At 38.6% G+C, this 15777-nt stretch overlaps 1 protein-coding gene and 1 long non-coding RNA gene across 3 annotated transcripts in view; one reads left to right on the plus strand and one right to left on the minus strand.

Moving 5' to 3' along the window:
* NCAPG (non-SMC condensin I complex subunit G) overlaps positions 1 to 10134 on the minus strand; it is a 28924-nt gene extending 18790 nt beyond the window's left edge. Inside the window, exons 1-7 of one of the 2 annotated variants that reach the window (XM_085059264.1) lie at positions 9916 to 10134; positions 9126 to 9335; positions 8044 to 8272; positions 6574 to 6719; positions 5589 to 5673; positions 2140 to 2332; positions 484 to 633 (exon numbers count right to left, since the gene is read on the minus strand). In XM_085059264.1, coding sequence (XP_084915390.1) covers positions 484 to 633; positions 2140 to 2332; positions 5589 to 5673; positions 6574 to 6719; positions 8044 to 8272; positions 9126 to 9335; positions 9916 to 10026 — 1124 coding nt within the window. In that variant the 5' untranslated portion in view covers positions 10027 to 10134. The remainder of the gene's footprint in view (positions 1 to 483; positions 634 to 2139; positions 2333 to 5588; positions 5674 to 6573; positions 6720 to 8043; positions 8273 to 9125; positions 9336 to 9915) is intronic. The other variant, XM_085059263.1, reaches the window with a different exon arrangement.
* A 64-nt stretch (positions 10135 to 10198) lies between these two features.
* LOC146438523 (uncharacterized) lies at positions 10199 to 15613 on the plus strand. Its single transcript, XR_014851809.1, has 3 exons — positions 10199 to 10573; positions 12360 to 12577; positions 15328 to 15613. It is a non-coding gene; the product is annotated as an uncharacterized LOC146438523 (long non-coding RNA).
* Positions 15614 to 15777: the final 164 nt, after the last annotated feature.

Below are 15777 nucleotides of genomic sequence, written 5' to 3' on the forward strand. Positions count from 1 at the left end.
TTTATGTTAAGACTAAAGAATCCCACGAAGACAAAAAGAAAATTACGATTTTTCACTTAGGTAAAAACAATGACTTAACTAAATATTAATTTCCACCCTCCTGCCCCCTCCAATTAAATAACTGTTCTGTAACTGGCTCATTTTGCAGCTCAGTCACTGCCTTCAAATGAGTTTTTGGGAAACATGTCTGCTCAAGCAGGCAAAATGTAAGAGAAGTTTAAATTTGAAAATGCTTCTCTCAGGGACAGCAGCAAAATTTTACTTCATTTTCACAAATGACAGTAATGGAAGAAGTGTCAGTTTCTGCAAGCTCTAAAAATCTCTCAAAAATATTTTTTTAAAAGGGAAGAAAAACTAAAATCAGTGTTCTAGCACAACTTGGGGTTTGGAGGATACCTGAACATTTGAATAAAAGAAATAGTTTCTACTTTAAAAAGAAATTCTATTGTAGTGGTAAGAGATTTATTTTTAAATGCAATGTACCTCAATAAATAATCTGCATATATAGCTGGTTCTGGCAACACCTGTTCTAGTAAGACTTCACCTTCTTCACCTTTTGATTTTAGATATTCACAAAGGCATCTCCAATATAACACATTCTCAGCTGTTAAATCCTCCAGTGGAATCAGTTTTCTAAATAAAAACAAACAAACCAATTTGAAGAGACGAATAAAAGAGGGTCTAAACCAATAAATACATAGAAGTATTAGAAAATAAGAAATAAAGATTATGTCCTAAGATGCAAATAAAATCCTATCAAATGTATTCCCCACAGAAATAGATTGAGAAAAAGAACTTCCTCCTTCTGGACACAGAGCTCCACAAGCCATTCACTATATTGCCCTTCTCAGTACTTTAACTCAAGGTTGTGCATATCAATTTGCAAAAACATTCAGGCTAACCCTTCAGACCTTCTAGAGCAACCACTCAGGTACTTTAACTCTTATGAAACATTGTTATAACTGCACAAGTCTGGAAAACTGAACACCATTAATCTGCAGAAACAGCATTAAAATATTTTTCAGCTTCTTTCTATGAATTGTTTCTTTTACATTCTTAATACAAGATCTCCATACAATAAGGGAGTAGCAGGCATAGTATGTCAAATGCAAAACGTAATACAACTGCTTCTCAGCAACTCTGTAAGCTCATCATCCATCTGCCATCATGGGTAGACCATCCATCATAGGACCCCCACTCCTTTTTAGATTCATAGTATTTTTCATGCCAAGCATGGCCATTAATCTTTGTTTTAAGAAGCAGGACATTAAGTTATGCATTAATTCTACCTCAAAATAGAAAAGGCAGTATCACTGCAGTGGTACTTTTTACTCCCCTGAATCCCATTTTACTTGTAAACTATCAACAACAATTTTGGTTTTGCTTTAGATTGCTCACATACAAAACAAACAAAAAACCAGCCAAAAACACCTAAGCAACATATAGCTGAAAGCTGATGACTGGACAGCTGCTCATTAATCTGACAGGTCTTTATTTAAATGTAAATTTAACAAACAAAAATCACAGACTTCAAAAATCTAACCATTTATCATTCTGATACTGCATCACTCAAACTGCACTCAGAAACTTCACACAAAAACAACCCTAGTATTTTCCATAAATTAAATTAATGTAAGCTTCATAATAAACTGAATAATTTAACTTACTTTTCAAAATGCCATTAGTCTAACAGATCTACTACTTTAAAAAATTCTGTTTTTCAGAATGGAAGCTTTATTTTGCTCAGGATCAAAGTCACACCAATGACAGTGGAATGATTTTGAACAGTGTTAGGAGTCTAATTTCAGATGGTAAAATTAAATTACAAATTGTCACTGATTAAAAAGTAATACCAAAATCTTACTCCGTATTATAGGGGAAAATACACAATATCACAGGAAGAGCCTTTCATTCTAGTTGGTAGCATGACAGATGTTTTGAAATCAGTAGATGCTACATGCATTGCACTCCAAAGCTATAGATGTGAGTCTGTCTGGCTTTAAAAAGTAACAATAATAGTGAAATAACTTCCTGGCACATTTCCAGAGACTGTAAGAATCTTAAGAGGTTTAAAGGACTTTAATCTTATATTCTTACATAAAACACCCATCTTTTAGAAATTCAAAATGCTCTGCATACCTGCTGTCAAGGTTTCTACACTTCTGAACAATGTCATGAAGTGGAGATAATGAAAACATAGCATTTAGTACTGGGATGGCCACTTCTGGGCAGTTTTCTACATCCAGTCTATGAAGCAATTCTAAAATATCCCCTTCAGTGAATTGTAACCAAGCTGGAAGCAGCTTCTTCTTCATAACCTCCTTAACAGCATCTAATAATACAGGAATTTAAATGGTTTAAAACAAAGTTCAAAAAATATCAAGTCTTAAACATACTTTCAGAAAACATTTTCCTATTTAAGTCTTTTGGCAAAAAAACAAGTTATTATACAGTTAAACTTAACATTGCCTTAAAGAAAAAAACCCAGTTGAGCAAGAATTACCTATGGCACAGCACATTTTTGAGGCAATATATTTTTTCCTTCCTCAGAGGAATTAAGAAAAACATCTATCCAAAAGACTTTTACATCAAAAGACAGCACCTCAACCCAGAAAACCTACAAACCACAAACTCCTGTAGAACAAAGAAATATTCAGAATCCGAATCACAGAACAGGTGAGACTGGGAGGGACCACAGTGGGTCAGCTGGTCCAACTTCCCTCCTTAAGCACATGGCACAGGATTGCATCCAGATACTTCCTAAATATCTCCAGTGAGGGAGACTCCACAACCTCTCTAGGTAACCTGTTCCAGTGTTTGGTCACCAGCACAGTAAAGAAGCTCCTCCTCATGTTCAGGTGGAACTTCCTGGGCATCAGTTTCTGCCCATTGCCTCTTGGCCTGTTGCTTGGCACCCCTGAGCAGAGCCTGACTCCATCCTCCTGACACCCTCCCTTCAGACACTGATAGACACTGATGAGCTCCCCTCTCAGTCATCTCTTCTCAACGCTTAACAGGCCCAGCTCCCTCAGCCTGTCCTTGTAACAGAAATGCTTCAGTCCCTGCATTGTTACATATTTGCTCTGTTTCCAGAGCTGGCTACTTTTGGAGGAAGGATACTACAGAATTGATTGGAAGTCTTGTGCTAATTCAGTTACGCAAAAAGGTTTATGAAATTTACATAATGATACTCTAACTCCCTCCTCACCACTGCCACAAGAAACAAACAGTTCCTGGATCAATAGATTACTATTTAATCAAGGAAAAAAGAATTTATGGGAACATCTAGAACACATACATCATTAATGCATTCACACAGACTTAAGCAGGGAAGTTGAAAGGCTAATAGTGGTAGAAGTAAAAATATAACTAGGGAGCAAAAGTATGCTCTTAGGATCTTTCAGAAAACAATATCCAGTATAAGAGAAACAAAGTCCACACACACTGACAACATTCATTTCCTCTTATATGTAACTCATGATAATAAATACAGCACTTAAAAAAAGAATTCAAAAAGAACTGTAAAAAGGCACTGAAAAAGCTAAATTAAGGTCTAAAAATAAGAAACCTCTCCAAGAAGGTGAAAAGCATAAACTAGTGGAATACAGTAGAATGAGAGCTGAACACACCCTGAAAAGTAGAAGTAAGCAGAATCTGGATTATGTATTCCAGGTCTTATTTAAATATAAACCCTTGTTCTGAAGCCAATATGGAAAAACATTCAAAATATCACCATAGGTACCTTGAATGAGCAGGTTCCTCACTTGTTCGCTCAGGAGTTACCCAGATAAGCAAATTCAGTAAAGGTGTGTGTGTGTGTATATATATACATATATATATATATATATATATTCAGGGTTATAGGATTTGCAGTATTTGCAATATAGAATAGCCAATCTGGAATATAAATCTATTTTACCCAGCAAAGAGCGTAGGATATCAGTCAAACTACATATCCTGGCAGATGTTTTCCCCTGTGATTCTAAGTGTTAAGAAAAAGAAAAGTCCTCAATAGCTGGGATGCAGAATCATCCTAAGGAGGAGACAGACACTAAGAGAGAAAGTATCTGTCCTGGATCATAAAAGGCACTTCTTCATGTTGAGCACCTCAATGTCACTGAAAAACAGGCCACCTAGAAAGGCTGTACTTTCTCTTTAAGGGAACAACAAATCATTTTTCCTGACAAGTGAAGGATCACATGAAAAATTAGTGAAGGTAGCTTCCTCCCCAGTTTGGAACGACTACCAAGAGAAACTCATTCACCCTAAGAAAAGTACGTATTTCTCAAAACCAAGCATTACTGGGGGAGTGGTTGCAGCCAGCTGATAAGCAGCAATTAGCTCTACCAAACAGCAATAGTATAGTATTATCAATAAGAAATAATAATTCAGAACATGAGTTTTTCAGTTTTTCATGAACTTCAAAACCAGTACATTAAATACTTCATTAGGCTACCACAGAACAACTCAGTATAGGGGGGCTAAGTGCTAACTGAAACTTCTTATACAGAAGCAGGGGTTGTGTGTAGTTTAAGTGTAGCTCCACATGGCGCAAGAAAGCACTCTGGTGGTTGTCTCTTCCTTTCCTGTCAAGAACAAATATGGTCCCCAGCTAGCCAAAAGGAAAGGTAGATCAATAAAAACACATGCATGCGTGACACACCTTAAAGAGCTCAAAATACCAATGGACACTGTCCTTTAGTCTTGTTTTCTAAATGAATATCCACACAGATCACAATTCTCACAATTCCCAAGCAGCACATTACTCAGCAAGGGAAATTCTCTGAGTAAAATTCAACAGGGCTTTCCAAACAAAGTAGAGCGATTACACATCAGCACTCAGTAAAACTGGTAGCTTCTATTGTAAAATTCATGTATAGAATTACTGCTGTTGGGAGGAAAAAGAACCAAAACAGTGTTCTATGTAGGCAGGCCAAAATTTTCTCACTCAGATGCATGTGACCTTTCCATCTTTTGGCAACACCACCACCCACAATTATGGATACATCCCGAATGACTCTATAGAGTGACACAGTACAAAAGACATTAAAAAGAATAAAGCTGCTTCATGGTGAAATGCACGAGGGCTACATATTCATTAGAAGAAAATGCAAGCTAATTAAATAAAAAAAATACCCAGATGAGATGATTTCTCTCTGAAAGCACATAGGAAATATATTCAAACTGATATCAATGTTCCCATTTAAATTCTTTAATAAATTTATTATTTACAAAATATCTGTAACTAAACATTTCTGAATACACCAAATTAATGACACTTTTCTACTTCTGTGTTTAATTACATTATTAAAATTAAAAACCAATAGCAATTGGTCCTATCTTAAAGCTCAGAGGCTTTTACATTTTTTAAAGGGTAATTCTCTTCTGGTTTGTTCTCTGTAAGGAGACTGGAAAACCAAAACAACAAGCAGAATTCCATGTGTTTAAACACTTCCTGTTACCTCATTATTCCCTTCAAGCTCCTTATTATTGCCATCACAACTTCTACATAAATCAGCCCAACACATTAGAAAGTATTCTCTCTTAAACATTTGTATTAAGATGTTAAGAAAAATATAATCTCTTACCAGATCTGTCATTAAGTCCTTGTTGCAACAATTTAACTCTCTGTGCTATTGTCAGAGCTCTCATGTGAACTTTTTCTGCCAAAACCTTAAAAATAATTCAGACATTAAAGTAAATTTCTACAGATAACAAATGAACCCATTACCTACCTATAATTTTACACTTCTGAGTTTTAACCATCAACAGAAATCCTAAATCAGTAAAAACCTGTAATACCTATACCATCAGTACCAACACATTAACAAGCAGATCCTTGTGCATGAAAGAAAATTTAAAGTAAAATAAACAATTAACACATTATCTTGTAATCTCATCAGCTCTGCTTGAATGTAACACATGGATATGAAAACTGCCCTTCTCTCTTTAAAGTGCCCAGAGTCATGAATACCTGCAATAAATTACAGAAGTAGGTACTTTTCTTAAAAAGCCTAACACAGAAATTCAGTTAAAAAAACAATATAAGATTAAAAAAAAAAGCAGAATATGGTTCTGTGTGAAAAAATTGAACATTTTGTTTCAAGATCTCACCTAAGTTGCCTGCATAAGAAACAGACATGTTAGCTTACTTTCTTATCTCTACACGTAAACACCATAGCTGATACTTCTCAAAACTGCAATACCAAAACCAGGCAATTTTTCACTCCTGCTGTGGTCCTAGCACTTACTATGTAATAACAGAGAAGAAAATTTGCTTCAATAACATTACGAAATGCATAGCTAGGAAACAACAGATTGCATACATAATTTATACTGTTACTGTCTGATCTTCAAGAGACAAATTCTACCACAAAAGCAATTTCTACAAAGCAAGTCCTGCAGTTCAGAGGTTTTAACTAGAAAACTTGTATTAAATCACCCCCTCTAAAAATTTTGGTAAATGAACATAAATTGTTTAACTGTTCTAGGTGTTAAGAGAAATATAATAAAAGATTTAAAGCCTTTTTCCTAAGTCAGCCTTCGAAATTAATGTTAAGTGATCCAATTTACCTCATATGCCAGCTTTCTGACAGCTTCCTTTACATCCATAGTGCGGCCTACAATTATTGGCAAAGTCCTTTCTGACGGAGCAATACATGACAGCACTGCACGTCTCACATCTGAGTTTGAGTCATTTTCAAGTAATGTGCTGTAAACTGAAAAGAAAATAGTCATAATAATGCTTTCATAAGAGTTTGAAAGATAGAAAAACAGAAAATACTTCAAAGACAAATGAGCAGCTGTTACCAAAACCCCTCCCTACCCCTGCAGAGCTGATAATTTCAGAAACAGTCAGGGTCACAACTCCAAGGATTTATCGTAGCTAAATGCTGAGCTATGATATCAAAAGAAATAATGTTTGCAATCATAAGTAGGATCTTCAGTTAATAACTCCAAAAATTGCTACTCTAGATCCCACCCATAAATAACTGCTTCATCATTGACTAGGGGAAAAAAAATCATTTCCAAATATTGGCTCTTTAAGACCTCTATTCACTAGCTGTACCCCTTCATTACCTTTGAAGTAGATCCTCAAATTTTCCTATAAATGGAAAACTTGCAATCTCCATTAAGCCTACCAAAACTCTTACAGTAAATCTCTCACATAATGCTTTTTAATTCTATGTTTGAAACTTATGCAAAATTAAAAGCAACTATGAAATTTAATCAGAGTATATATAAATTCATCTTGCTCTGTGAGACAATGATTATGAAATTTATGTGCTGCTAAATAAGTAATGTATTAACAAATACTTAGAAAACAAAATTTTTCTGAAAATAAAATAAAATAAAATTCTGTTGTTAAGGTACCTTAACAATAGAAAAGCCCAACTAACTAATTCATCACAAAAGGCAGTATGTAAAGATTAATCAAGGCACAATTTACATACAGGTTGTGCTGGTACAAACCTTCACTTAGTCTACATCTTGAGGCAAAGGAATTAGAAACTTAGTCAAGAATCATACTGTACACAAAGAAACCCACAAACAGCATCAAGCACCTATGCTTGCTGCACAGAGGCTGATCTCTTCTATAAAGTGATCATCATTTCAGACGATAGTTTTTCTCTACCATCTCTACTCTTCTAAGAGTTTTTCTACTACTTCAATTCAATTAATAGTATTTAAGGATCCTTAGACGGAAAGAACTGAACAAACATGTATTGTATCTCCACTCTAGTTTACAACACATTTTCACCATCCTACTTATACATTCAGTTCACAGAGCAGTCTGAGCCCAGTATGATTGTCTAGCAGATTTCTCCTAAGAGTTCTGTCTTTTTCCCTCAAACACACACAACATTTGCATTACCAACCTCCTCTGGCAAAGAGTTTCACACTTTAAGAATTATTACAAGAATACTCTCTAACATCCATTTACTCAATGCTCAAAAAAAAAAAAATAAAAGCAAGCTTAAAAATGCTCTAAAGTAATGTAAATTAACAAATGTTCTTAGACAAAAGACCAATGCTACTTACTATTAACAACAGGACAGTTTTCATCCTTAGGGTCTTGAAGTCTTGACAGGGCCAAGACAGCTTGAATTCTCACACTTGGAAATTTATCTTTAAGTCTAATCAGCATAGCTTCATTAATTTTATCAAATAAGTCATCATCAATCTCAGCATTTTCTGGCATACTTCCCAAAATCTTATTAACAAGCTGACATGTTCGAAACCTAACTGCATGGCTGTTCGCATCGTGAGACTTAGGGAAAGAAAAAAAAGGTATTTTTATAATCACACTTCTCTGATTTCCAACTTAAGGCTATGAATATGCACATCTAAGGAGCTAATAGTCTACAAAGTAAACGAAATATGCACTTCTATGTTTCAAAAGCTTTTCCAATTTTATTTTATTTTTAAGATTAAAAAGTCACAGAACTGAAAAGCAATTACAGCCCATCGCCTGGATCAGTGACTCTAGAAAATCAGCAGTGCCTTCCCAAAGGAAGCAGCATGCTGACCACTCCATGCAGCCTGCAGTGCATTAGCCATCTTACTGATCTGCCTCCATAAAACATTAGAAGAAAAAAAAGACATTAGCAATGATGACTAGTCATCTTGGCCTGATCAATAATCTTTCCATGGCAAATCAATAGTTTAGGAAAATGCAATTCCATTTGTGGGTTCATGCTATTGGAGCTGTTTATATTTCTATATAATACTTGCAGTAAGCAGAAAGCAATAATAGATATACCAACCATAGTTGTACAGAAGGTATTTTAGTAGTTTTGCTATCAATGAAACAGTATAAATACTTTCCACCACAATGCACCTATAGCAAAGCCTACAGTGACATATCTGACAACCAAATAGGAGAACATTCACATTTCCTCAAAGATCCAACTTTTGAAATCCAGTTGTTGGGTTATTCTGAGGGGTGTGGTGGATTTTTCTGTGTTGGGGGAATAGGGATGGTGTTACTTGTCAAGCACTAGCTTTGCTTTGACTTTTTAAGTTCTAATTTGTAAGTATCATCTCAAGAACCAGTAAGTTTTCCCCACTGCTAAAGGTTTCCATTTATTACATTAGACATTAAACAATAAACATTACTGTACCTCAAGTAGAAATTTAAACACATAATTCAGAAGTAAATTATCTTCTTCTCCCTCCTCACTACCATCCTCTTTCTCCGTCTGATAGAATGAAGTAACAAATCTAGCTGCAAAATTGATCACATGTTCCACTGCTGGTTCTCGTCTGTAGATTATCATAGCATACTTGAGGAAGTGAATGAATTTTTCATTAAAGCCTTCTTTATCATCCAACTGGGGAAAAAAAGTCAAACCACAACAAAAGATAACTACTCAGTTCATCTTTCAAAGCTGTCCCACAGAAAAATAAAAAGTGGACCGACAGCTTCCAATTAAATTTAAATATTTAAAGGGCTACCGCCAGCAGTCAGGGCACACCCCCGCAGCGCTCCAGTCAGTGAGTATTTTGCTGTAACTCCACAGCGGGCACATTACCACCGCGGGGCTCCACCTGGCTGACACGTTTTAGGACGACAACATCCCCGTCCATCACATCCTGTGCCACAGCTCGGCTATCCAAACACCTTCCCGCGGCACCAGCAATACCTGCGGGCACCTCTCACCCCGGCGGTCGCCGGAGACACTGGATAGTTCAAGCGTCTTGGTTTTGCGGCGTTTGGGCGAGTTTTTTGGGGAAGCTTGGGGGTTCTTTAAGTTTGGTTGGGTTTTTTTAATTGGCGGGCTCTCCTTAGGCACAGGGGTGTTCGCTTTAAGGCAACACTGCGGAGGCGGCCCTGCCCCCCGAGGGAACAGCGGAGCAGCCGCCCGGGGCCCTCGGCTCCCCCCGCGCCGGGCCGCCCAAGGGCAGCCGTACCTGAGCGTAAGTGCTCTTCAGAGACACCACGAGCTTCGCGTGGTTCTGGTGAGGCTTCTGGGCCAGCTGAAAGGCTTCCCGGACCTGCAGCAGCTTCTTCTTGGCTCCCATTGCGAGGCGCGGCTCCGGGACGGACCCCTCACGGCCCCGCGCGCGCGCCGCCAACGGCCGCGCGGTCCGCGCGCGCAGCTTCAAACCGAGCGCGGGAGCCGCTCCCGATCTCGCGAGAAACCGGGGCGGGCGCGCGCTCGCGCCCGCGCGCTGGGGGCGGGGCAGGGGCCGGGCCGGGCCGGGCGGTGGCGGGCGGCCAATGGCGGCCGTTGGGAGCGAGCGCGCGGGCGCCGCCATCTTCACACAGTCACAGAATGAATCGGACTGGGAAAGAGCTCTGGGATGACCGAATCCCAGCTGGGACTGGACACCGCCATTGTCCAGTCATTTCTTGGACACTTCCAGGGGTGGTGGTTTTACCACCTCCCTGGACAGCCCACTCACCCTTTCTGTGAAGACTCACCCTGTCTAATCACCCTTCCTGTGAAGAAATTCTTCCTAATGTCCAAACTTAAAGGTGGCGCATTTTAAGACTGTGTTCCCTCGTCCTATACCTGGTTGCCTGGGATCATATGCTGACCCTCATCAGGCTACACCCTCCTATCAGGTAGTTGAAAAGAGTGATAATATCCCCCTGAGCCTCCTGTTCTCCAGGCTAATCAACCCAAACTCCCTAACTGCTCCTCAAGTTATTTGTCCTCGAAACCCTTCAGATCTTCCCTTGGAGCGGGCTGGGGGGCAGACGGCTTGGCTGGGGCTGTGGGGTCTGCGGATTGCCCAGCTCTGTTCCAGGGCGGGAGCGGGTGTTCCAGAGCCCAGCCCCGGGATCAGCCCATCCCCGGGATCAGCCCATCCCCGGGATCAGCCCATCCCCGGGATCAGCCCAGCCCCGGGATCAGCCCGGCCCCGGGACCAGCCCCGGGATCAGCCCAGCCCCGGGATCAGCCCCCCTGCGGCTCAGGGGAGGTTTTTCCAGAATTACGTTGGCGCACAATAGTTGAATGTGCCTGACAAACCCGCCCGGAGCTGCTCTCCCAAAGTGCTCTCCGGACGCGAGCACCGGGGAAAGTCAGCGCAGACGGATTCTGTAAGCCGGAGCGAGTGCGGTAGCAGCCCAACAACCCGAGAAAGCTGAGCTGCTGCCTAAATATTCAAAGCTCATTGAAACACCCTCTGCTCTGTAGCCGCTGCGAGCGGGGCTGAGAGTGCGGACAGTGCGGATGCAATACGCATTTGTGCTCCTTCCAGACCGAATCCCTTACTGGTGGAAATTTCCCCCAAGTTTTCAATCATTTGTTGTGACCCTAATGCTTTCCCAGAAATCCTTTAACTTGAGAATAGTGATAAACGCTGTATCTCATTAAAAACAGGAAAGAGAACTAAGCTCAAACTCCAGAGCTGCATTACTGGTTAGGGAACGTACGGTGAGCATGTAATGACACAGTTAACAAGAAACAAGGCCAGGGGTGATGAGCTGAGGGGAAACATTCTGAGCATAAGTATATTACAAAATATATTATAGACAGCATTCAGAAAAGTGAACACCAGCCATGGAGAGCAGGAACTTCAGGTGTTTTGACGTCCATATGTGTTTGGGCTTTAAGAAAAATGCCTGATGAACCTCAAGGGATGACAGCTATTTAGTAAGGACAGGTGACAAACCATCAAATGACACTAGGCCAAATAGGTAGGATCTGTCTTGAGGAAGGGTCGTTTTTGTCTAGGGAAAAATAGGGGGGGGCAAAAAAAAAAAAAGGAAAGGAAAAAGAAAACACTAGGGGTCAGTCTTGTTCCAGGTCTGAATCTTCCTAGTGTTTATTTAAGAAGCAGATTTTTATCAAGCAAATAATTGGAATTATTTTCTCCTTACAATGGTGTCAAGGATTATGGGATATATATGAGCTGTATGTGAAGAATGGAGGGCAGCAGCAGGAGTCAAAGTATTTTACAGATAAAAATAAATTCTAAAATAATTTAAATATGTGGCAGAGGGGTTTTTTTTTCCTGATGTGTTATACTACCATACATTTGTGTATGTTTAAAACAGACACCTCCTTTTTAAAGGCAAGTAGTTTGTATTTTTTATTAACTTCTAAAACATACAGATCAGGCCTAATCCCCTTCTGCTCCTAGAGAGTAGGAAATAGATTCTCTATGTACAAACATAATAGTAATATAGAATCTGTCATGTTAATTTTTTTTTTAAGTTTTCATTTTATGTTGTAGAAATAGTCACTCTACAAAACCACTACAATCAGCAGCATATCTTCGATGAGTTGGGTTTTTTTTTTTTTTAAGGTTATGTTTTCTGGGGAAATACAATGTGTAACAATCTTTCTATTTAATGTAATTTTACTGGATAATTAACTTCATATAGATTTTTTCTCCAATAGAACTGTGTTTTTGGACAAGAAGATGCAAACAGGAAGATGAGCAGATAAACCTTTGGGACTCTTGTGACATCAAAAACACAGGATATTTATTTTAAGTGAAATAATAATGCAAACTGAATTATTTTTGATTCACATGTTGAGCAGCCCATTTGTGCCTACCTGCATCTCAGGTCTACAGAAGAGGATCTTCCCTGGGGAATACCTTATAGTCCCTTATGGTGGGTTTCATCTAGGATGTGAGATTTATTTCTTCCAGTGTGCTTTAAATATTTCTGTTAGGCTTTGTATTTACAAGTAGAACTAGAAAATTCCCAGTACAATTGATATTTCATGTGTAGGTAAGTAACACACTGAAGCAGGATCACAAATGCTGCCCATGTCTCTGTGATAGCAGATAGCTTGTTCAGCTGATAGAAATGTTGCCATCGTAGTTTTTACAGCTTACATTTCAGGGCCTTGACTGCACTAATCAGCCTTGATGAGCCCTGGCCTGTGTCACCTGAGGTTCGAAGCCACAGCCTTTGCCTGTGGGCCCAGGAACCCATTCCAGCTTCACCCTGGGCCTTCAGTCCCTTGCTGAGCTAACTCTCTGGGCTTATTAAGGAGCAGCTACTTCCTGAGGGATAGATATAATGACTGACTGGGAGGGTAAGGACATAATGAAAGTCCAGAGGTTGTAGCCAGTGGGGTTTCATAGCTCTGCCTGGAAAGGCAGTGAATGACAAAACTCAGAACCTTGGATGGTGCTCCAGGCTCTGGAGGAAAATGTGCTCTATTAATTACAGCTTTTTTTCTTTGTCCTTTGAAGAAGTGATGTTTATCTGCCATGGTCTACTTCTGACTCACTATTCTAAATCCTTTCTCTTTCCTTTGTCAGTCCTGTTATGTGAGGAAATACAGTGCCATGGGGTAAGCCAAACTTGCTGCATGCCTGTTATTTTGCAACAATATTAGATGTAGGTCATTGGATAAAAAACAGGTCACAAAAAATGGAAGTTAATGCTATCCTGTTAGGTGTTCAAGGGCTTTCACATCTGACATGTTTGGTTGTTTCCATATTTAAAACATAAACATAATAATGTTTCATCCATAATCAGGCCATTATTATGCAATAGAATCAGAGCTTCTGTCCACCACATTACTCCAAAACTTGCATGTATGTAAGTCAGCTATAAAATTGGAAATACATTTTTGAATAGTTACTGTTTTCAGTCAATGAAGAAATCAGTAGCCCAGCTGTTGTTTTTGGAATCCTGTCTGTTTTATGAGGTGGGAAGAAATTAAAAGTAGAAGGTAGTTATACATAATATTTTTATATGTAATTCTGTATAAGATAGGTAATTACCTGAGATGTATCAGTGGCAACACTTTATATGTCATTTTTCTTATACTCAATCCCAAACCGAGTTTTATTACAAATGGGATAGTGAATTAGGTGAGCAAGATAATTTTTATGCATCTTCCTACTTCTATTTTTTTTATTTCCCTTTTTTTTTTCCCCCTGTTAAAAAGAGAAAATAGTTCCTGAATTCTCTGTTCTGGGGTCAAAAAGCTACTCTAGGACCAAAGTGAATATAAGTGGAGATCAATAATGAGGGTAGTGATTTAGGAACTGAATTAGAATCCCACTTAGGGGTGCATCTTCCTTTGTTGACACGCTAACTTGAGAAGTTTTAAGTCAGTTTTAGTAATACAGCTTTATCATTTGAAACACAGAATCATAGGAAGGTTTGGGTTGGAAGGGACCTTGAAGATCATCTAGTTCCAGCTGCCACTCCAGCACTGCCATGGGCAGGGATGCCACCCACTAGCTCAAGTTGCCCAGGGCCCCATCCAATCAGCTCTGACATAACATGACAGTTAATGACTAACTGTGCTCTTATACCATTTTCAAAGGCAAACTTTATTGGACTGCAAAACAGCGGCAGAGTGTAATCTGGAGGATCATTTTAACTTTGCTCTTGTGTATTAAAAAAAATGCCACTGAGCTTGGTAGTACTGGTATTCAGACAAAGAGTTAAAGAATTGGGCTGTATTAATTGTGTTTTGGGAAAGCTGTTCGTAATATGGTAAATAAAGATGCAAACTTACGTATTAAACATTTGCAACAGAAATACCTTTTTAATATCCTGAAATTTTGGGGTGTGGCTCTTTTAATAGTAGCTAGTCAGGGGATTGCAGAAGTTATGTAGTCTGTATATTCAACAAGCAGGAGGTCCCAGAAATGGAAGACTATTTATAGTCTTTTGCTCATGTATGATTTTTTTTTATGAAATTAGTTAATATATCTGAACGGCAAAGCTACAAACCTGTGTATAGTTAATCAAAGACTTATAAAAAAAAACTGTAATGTCATGACCACCTTCTCTTACATTTGCCGAAAACTAAAGTGGCAATAATAATTCAAGCAGAAGTGTATGCATTTTCTAGTTAGACTTTTGATTTTTATTTTAAATTGTCTTTGCAATATACTGCCCCATTTACAAACACTCTGTAATCTACTTGTGATTCCATGTGATTCTCACAAACCCCATATCTATATAGAACACACTTAGATTATGCTTTGTGATATCCTTGTTTTGTCATCTTATTTATAGGTGATCCCTAGATAAGTTAGAAGAGAAAAAAGCCAAATGCTCATTGAAACATTCTGGCATTATCTGCTGAAATTCTGTTATTGAAACTAAATTGGGGTTTTTTTGAATGATGTAACCAATGAACTTGAGTCACCTGTGAATTCATGTTCTGTTGTTGCATTTTGTGGTGCATGAAATCTGATTGAAACTCTTCCAGTGTTTGAAGTATTGCCTGAAAAGTCTTGTCTGAACTAAGAATACTTTACCAGTGACAAATTGTTTTCTGCTAAAACACCATCTTATACCAAAACCTCAAGTTTTTTCCCCTCTAATCCCCCCAAATTCATAAACAGCCTGCTTGAAGATATCTCAGTAGTTTATTTCTTTTCCAGTGTACCTGAAGATCTATGCTACTCTGGTCTGTCTGTGACCCATCGAGGCCCAGTATGTCCTCTGCTGTTTAGCAGAACAACCATGAATGTTACTGTCTGATAATGCAGGTAACTTCTTCTAAGTACTTGTAGAAGCTTTTGCAATTTTCTTAATTTGCTTTGTATTTTCACTAGTTTGTTCTCTTTTTTCTGCAGAAATAAGGTGCTAGGACTTGCTCCAGCCCTTGCTGTTCCCTTTATTGTCCTAATAAGCTTGTAAATTTAATCAAAATTTTACATATAATTTAATTCACAGGCTTTTTCTCAAATTGATGACCACATCGAGAAGAAATTATATAATATTAACTGAGTTAAATTTATGTATGAGTACATGTCTTATCAGATATCAGACAATTGGCAGCAGCATATCCCTATGTTCTAGTCACAGAAAAGGTTCCAGCAGCATCTTGG

This window comes from Lichenostomus cassidix, chromosome 4 (genome assembly GCF_008360975.1).
Source record: "Lichenostomus cassidix isolate B80296 chromosome 4, HeHo_3.0, whole genome shotgun sequence".
NCBI lineage: Eukaryota > Metazoa > Chordata > Aves > Passeriformes > Meliphagidae > Lichenostomus > Lichenostomus cassidix.